The 6,925-nt window shown below is 46.1% G+C and overlaps 2 protein-coding genes across 2 annotated transcripts; both read left to right on the top strand.

The window, feature by feature from the left end:
- Positions 1-1,647: 1,647 nt before the first annotated feature.
- Positions 1,648-2,586, top strand: LOC116003906. The gene is made up of 2 exons (XM_031243847.1): positions 1,648-1,788; positions 1,945-2,586. Exons 1-2 carry the CDS (start codon positions 1,648-1,650, stop codon positions 2,584-2,586), a joined length of 783 nt encoding a protein of 260 aa, XP_031099707.1.
- A 2,887-nt stretch (positions 2,587-5,473) lies between these two features.
- On the top strand, positions 5,474-6,679 carry LOC116003905. The gene has a single exon (XM_031243846.1). The coding sequence runs from the start codon at positions 5,474-5,476 to the stop codon at positions 6,677-6,679; it is 1,206 nt and encodes a 401-aa protein (XP_031099706.1).
- The last annotated feature ends 246 nt before the right edge of the window (positions 6,680-6,925 follow it).

Here is a 6,925-nt window from a genome sequence, read left to right as displayed (position 1 = left end):
CACCGGAAACCCCCCCCCCCCTTTGCAGTCGCCGGAGAAGGATCCAGAACAAGCCACCTGTTAACAGCCGCCGTAGCTCCCCGTCTCCCTCCTACCCTCAGCCATGAACCAAACGGTCTCTCTCCACCCTCACAAAGATCTTCAAGTGCAATAGGGCAGAACTTATCTGCATGGCCAATAACACCACAAAGAAAACAAAAGGACGGAAGCCTCTCATATTTCAGATCAGCCCAGAGAACCACTCACCACCCGCCTTCTTCAACTTCATGTGTTTCTTCAGTGGATTCGTGACCAGTAAACGAACACGAATGCGCATAAACGATTTCCAAACCCCATCAAAGTTTCTTTGATCTACAGCCTCAAATTCTCCCACATAGTTGCCTGTAATCCGGGCAACCCTCTCTGACATAAACCCAGGAAGCAAATTGTGAACCTGCACCCAAAAAGACGCATGATCCAAAGGTAATGTCATAGGATCATCAGCATTCCCTAACCGACGCAAGACCACAAGATTTTGCTCAAATGTCCACGGACCATCATTCAAAATTCTGCTAATATCTCGCTCATGAAGAAAAGTAAATAAGAACCGATTGTTCCCAAGATCACGCACATGCACACCCCTAGCAGGGCGCCAAGCAGATGCCATAACGTCACGAAAAATGGACAATTGATAGACTTATATGTAGTAACCCTCCCAACCGCCGCATACCGAAAATCATATGCCAGTTGTTCAGTTTCATCAAACTCAACAATCACTCCATCAGCATCATCATTACCAATCGACAAAGCCTCATAGGCCTCAGCAAGCCCAGAAGGACCACCTTTCTCCATCGCAAAACAGCAATCAAAAGACCCAGAGAGAAAACGACGAGAAAAAACAAAACCCTAAAGCAAGGGAAGGAAAAGACTCTCCACAAGACAACGTGAGAGAGAGAGAAAAAAACTAATCACTTACTTGCTTCGTAAATAGTTTCTTAGAGTATTATAGTTTGAGTGCTTGAACTATAGTATCATTCATCCATTTTATCCCGAGAGGTTGACGCAACAACGCTCCTAACACCCTAAAAATGAACTTTTAATATATTAAAAATGAATCTTAAGTATATTAAAAATAAACATTTATATGTGATCCATATTGCAATGTAGACAAAAAAATGGTACATTCACCGGGTCTTTCTCCGCCCGTTAACGGTCCGGCCGTCCGGGTATACCCGCGCTCACTCCGGGAGGCACACTAATTCAGGAAGAATCATCGCTTGTGGGATCGAACCCGAATTATCCCGAAATTCTTCCCTGTAGACAATGATTCACAATATAATTTGCCTCCTTAATAATGGATTTTTGGTTTTGTCTTATTGGCTATTGACAATGATGGTTTTTAATGGACCGGTTCCTCCATAAAATTAGATAAATGTAGGAGAAATATGGAAAGAAAATAATATTAAGTTAATAGGGCCATAGTCTCTAATCATTTTTTCTCTCTAGCAACGTCTAGGGTTTTGTTCTTCTCCTAGGGTTTGCTAGGTTTTCACGTTCGCTTCTTTGTTTCCTTCCGGTGATCGCCGGCTTTCTCTCTGCTTTTGCGGTAACATGACAACGGAACCTACGGCCACGGGTGTAGCGGCTCTAACTACGCGTTGGGCGGATATGGTCCTCGAGGACGAGGACGCTGCTTTCGAACCTGTTGGTATTGACGATGATACTGTCGCAGTGGTGAACGGGCAGACTTGGGCGGTGGTCGGCCGGTTCTTAACGACTAAACTTGTCAAGCTTGAGTACATGCGCCAGGTTATGACCTCGGTTTGGTAGCCGGTGAAGGGTGTACAAGTTTCGAAGGTTCAGCCGGGGCTATTCCTGTTTGTGTTCTACCACGAGTCTGATATGCTGCATGTTCTGAATGAGGGACCTTGGTCGTTTGAGAATGCATCGCTTGTCTGCCGTCAGGTACGTGATGGTGCGTTGCCGGCATCCGTCGCGTTGGACTCCTTGGACATGTGGGTTCAATTGCACGACTTGCCCATGGGTTACACGACGGGGATGGTGCTTGAGCAGATTGGTAACCATATCGGTACTTTTGTTAAGCTCGACGATCGGTATGCAGGGGCTCCTTGGAAAACTTTTTACCGTGTTCGGGTCTCCCTCCCGGTGGACAAGCCGATCAAGCGGCGAATGAGGTTAATGAAACGGGACAAGTCGACCTGTTGGGTTACATTTAAATACGAGAGGCTGCATAACTTCTGCTTCTTTTGTGGTCTTTTAGGGCATTCGCATAAATTTTGTCTCAAGGCTAGGGAAGCAGCGATTCCGGTCGAGCTCTATCCGTATGATGCTACGCTATGGGCGGGAGGCAGCAGTGGGCCGCGTCCAGTCGGTGAGCGTTGGCTGGTGCCGGCGAAGGGTCCGAATCCTTTGGACAGTATGCCGGAGGTAGAACCGGTTGTGAATCATGTTCGTGCGCAACAGGCGGAACCGGCTGTGGTTGAGGTCTCGAAGCGGCGACGTGAGGGCTCTAATGGCAGCAGTAGGAGAAGTGGTGGTGCGGGTGGTGATGTGACCATGATCGATGTCCCAAAAAACTTGCAGTAGGCGGGTTCTGGTCTCCAAGCCCGCCCATCATCATGAGTACGTTGAGTTAGAACTGTCGTGGCTTGGGCAATCCACAAACAGTTCGTGAGATAATAGACCTTGTGTCTAGTAAGAAGCCCGATTTTGTCTTCCTCATGGAAACCAAGGTGAGGAGGATCCATGCTGAGCGTTTGAGATTAAAACTTGGTTTTGAAGGCTTGTTTTATGTAGAGGGTGTCAGTTTGAGTGGTGGTTTAGCGTTACTTTGGAGGAAGAACAATACAGCCAGACTCATAAGTTACTCAAAAAATCATGTTGACGTGGAGGTGACTCTTACAGGCTTAGGTGTATGGCGTATGACAGGCTTTTACGGATTTCCAGAGCGGAGCCGAAGAAGTGATTCCTGGGACTTGTTAAGATCGTTAGCTACTAAGTCCACTCTACCTTGGGTGGTACTTGGTGATTTTAATGACCTTTTGTTCCAGCACGAGAAGCGTGGCGACAACCCACACCCTAATGCTCTCTTACGGGGGTTCGGGGATGCTGTTGACGATTGTCGCTTATTTCAGTTGCCCATGCACGGCTATCGTTTCACCTGGGAACGTGGCAAAGGAACTGCAGATTGGATGGAGGAGAGGCTTGACAAGGTGCTTGTAGGAGCCGAGTGGTGTAACTGCATCCCAGATGCATGTGTGACTAATCTTCTTACTAGATCGTCTGACCCCTCCGCTCTCTTTTTGAGTGTCAAGACTGATCGGGTGAGACATAGAGAGCCACGGCGGCGTTTTAAATTTGAAATGGCTTGGCTTCTAGATGAGGGGTGCAGGGAGCAGGTTGAGGTGGCTTGGCATGAGGCCAGGAGTGGCAGATTGCTAGGTTGCTTACGCTATTGCGGTGACAAGTTGACTAGATGGGGTGGAGACCGTTTCCACCGGTTTGGTGAACGAATAAAGTTCTTGCGGAAGGAGCAGTAGCGCTTGAGGGATCTCAGGGATCCCACCTCCCTTGCGGAGTTTCATCGCCTTGAGACTAAGCTTTGTCGTCTGGAGGCTCAGGAGGATGCTTTTTGGAGACAGAGGGCTAAGCAGCACTGGTTGAAGGGAGCCGATGCCAATACGAGATTCTTTCACAGGTATGCTTCTGCTCGAAAAAAGAAGAATACTTTATCTAGATTAAAAAATGAGCATGATGAGTGGGTGGAAGATGATGGTTTAAAATCTATTGTATTAAGTTATTTTGAGAGTATCTTCTTTTCTAATAACTTAGACCCTGGGAGTTCGTTTACTGCATCTGTCTCCCCTCGTGTAACCCATAATCAGAATGAAGTCCTCCTTCGCCCTTTCGAGGCGGAGGAAGTTAAGACTGCCCTATTCTCTATGTTTCCGGATAAGGCTCTAGGCCCAGATGGGATGAATCCGGGGTTCTTTCAGCAGTTTTGGGAGATAGTTGGTGGAGATGTCTCAACATTTGTGATTAATTGTCTCAATGATTGTTCCTTTCCGAGTGGTCTGAATGATACGAATGTTGTGCTTATCCCTAAGAAAACCAACCCGGAAAAGGTGTCTGATCTTCGGCCTATTGCCCTGTGTAATGTAGTCTACAAGATTATGGCTAAAATGATTGCAAATAGGATGAAGCCTTTCTTAGGGGATATTATCTCCGAATCACAAAGTGCCTTCATACCTGACAGACTTATTACAGATAATATCTTAATTGCTGCAAAGGTTGGTCATTTTTTGAATAGAAAACAGAGTGGGGTGGTTGGCTGGGGTGCACTAAAGCTTGATATGGCAAAGGCGTATGATCGTATGGAATGGCCTTTTCTGCGAGGAATGCTATTAGCTCTGGGTTTTGCAACTGAGTGGGTAAACTTGATAATGCTATGTGTCACCACAGTTTCTTACAACTTTCTGGTGAATGGTGAGGATATAGGTCAAGTCATCCCCACTCGGGGCATCAGACAGGGAGATCCTCTCTCCCCATATTTGTTCATTATTTGTGCAGAGGGCCTCTCATTGTTGCTACAGCAGGCTGAACGGCGGGGTTTGTTTCATGGTTGCAGAGTTGCTAGAGGTGCCCCGTCAATTTCGCATTTGTTTTTTGCAGATGATAGCCTTTTATTATTTAAGGCTAATGTGCACGAGGCGGGTGCTATCAAGCAGTGCCTAGAGGAGTATGAGGCCATGTCAGGGCAGGCTGTCAATTTTAACAAGTCAAGTGTGTGTTTCAGCAGAAATACGAGCAGAAATGATAGGGAAGGAGTTGTGGTTGTGCTGGGTGTGACTCAAGCTCCCAATTTCGGGAAGTATCTAGGCTTGCCAGCATTTGTTGGAAGGAATAAGAAAGCGGTTTTTTCGTATGTTGAAGATAAAATAAAGTAGAGGGTGGGTTCCTGGAATAAGAAGTTGATCTCACAGGCTGGTCAGGAGGAATTACTGAAAAGTGTGGCACAATCTATGCCAACTTTTACTATGAGTGTCTTCCTCCTACCTCAGTCAGTCTGCCTGTCTATTGAGAGAGTTATGAATCGGTATTGGTGGGGTTCTGGAGGTGATTCGCAAATTCATTGGAAGGCCTGGGATCGGTTATGTATTCCTAAGAAGTATGGTGGCTTGGGTTTTAAAGATTTGAGAGCATTTAATATGGCAATGCTGGGAAAACAGGCTTGGCGTTTTTTGACTAAACCCTAGTCACTGGTTGCAAGAATCTATAAGGCCAGGTACTATCCTCGAACTTCTTTTATTGATGCTACTTTAGGTGGTTGTCCCAGTTTCTGCTGGCGGAGCATTATGGCGGCTCATGAGTTAATCTGTTCTGGTATACGAAGGAGGATTGGGAATGGTAGATAACTTTAATTTGGGGGCATCCATGGCTCCCTAATGATCCTGACCCATTGATTCAGTTTGTGATGCCCCAAGGGTTTAATGGCTCCTTGGTTTCTGGTCTTATTGACCCGGCTACTAATTCGTGGGACCAGGCTATATTGCAGGATTTCTTTCTACCACATGATGTGGAACGCATTTTGACAATCCCCATTAGCCCTAACTATGAAGACTCTTGGTATTGGCATGGAGACCCACGAGGGTGTTATACTGTTAAGCAGGGTTATAGGCGCATTTGTGGCGAGTTTGCTATTGACCCCAGAGCTTTTGATAAATGGATACCTCTTTGGAAGATTAAATCACCTCCCAAATGGAAGGCTTTTCTTTGGAGAGCTCTTACTGATGTCCTTCCCACCACTACTAATATCATTTTAAAGAGGGTAGGTGTTCACCCATCATGCCCAATGTGTGGTCTAACTCATGAAAACACAATGCACTCCCTTGTCTTGCGTGATTTTTCAAAGTTAGTTTGGCATGAGGCTACTATTTCCATACCAACCTTGGGGGAGAATAATTTTACAGATTGGTTCTCTAATATTTTGTCTATGCTCACGGCTGAGGATCTTGTTCTTGCAGTAGCCACTCTTTACCACATCTGGTTGGCTCACAACTCGGCTGTCTGGAAGAATTGCCTGCCCTTACCGAAGTCAGTATGGCGTTCGGCGTATGCTGTAGCGATGGCGTGGTGCTCTATCCATCACGATCAGAACCAACAGCCAACTTCCTTGTCGCCGACCGTCAGCCCGCCAGCACTGCAACCTCAAGCTCTGAGTCCAGCAGCAGGTTATAGATGCTACTTCGACGCAGGGTACATGGAGGATACGAGGAGGGCGACTATTGGAGCGGTTCTTCTTTCGGCCAATGGCGATTTTCTTGCAGCATTCAATGGCCCGTTACATGGCTGTCTATCACCTCTCATGGCGGAATCAATGGCATGCAAAGAAGTCCTCTCTTGGCTTAAGAACCGTGGCTTTGACCATGTTGCACTCCACACCGATTGTGCAAGTCTTCACCGTTTGCTTACAACGATTCACAACGAGCTGTTTTCTTATGTTGCTTTTTCTATTGAATCCTCAAGGGCTATCATGTCGTCTTTTACTAATTGTTCTATTAGTTTGGTCCCTAGAGCTGCTAATCTAGGGGCTCATTCCCTTGCCTCTTTGGCCTACTCTCAGACTGGTTTTTTGTTTTGGGATTCTATCCCTCGTGACGCTATTGCAGCTTTGATTTAATATACAACTATTTGTTGGTTTTCAAAAAAAGTTAATAGGGCCCAATACTTTAAAACAAATTATTTGGGTTACAAAGAAATAAATAATTACAAAGTAACAAATCTAGGTCCCAATGGCCCAATACATTAGCCCACCAATCGTTATACCCTACACCACGGTGCACATAGCAATGTGCACCACATACGTAAACGACGTCGTTTTGATGTTAGTGGACGCGGACGCGAATGACTCCAGGAAATTCATATA

Source organism: Ipomoea triloba, chromosome 14, assembly GCF_003576645.1.
Source record: "Ipomoea triloba cultivar NCNSP0323 chromosome 14, ASM357664v1".
Classification (NCBI taxonomy): Eukaryota; Viridiplantae; Streptophyta; class Magnoliopsida; order Solanales; family Convolvulaceae; genus Ipomoea; species Ipomoea triloba.
This window is presented reverse-complemented; position numbering and strand designations above follow the sequence as displayed.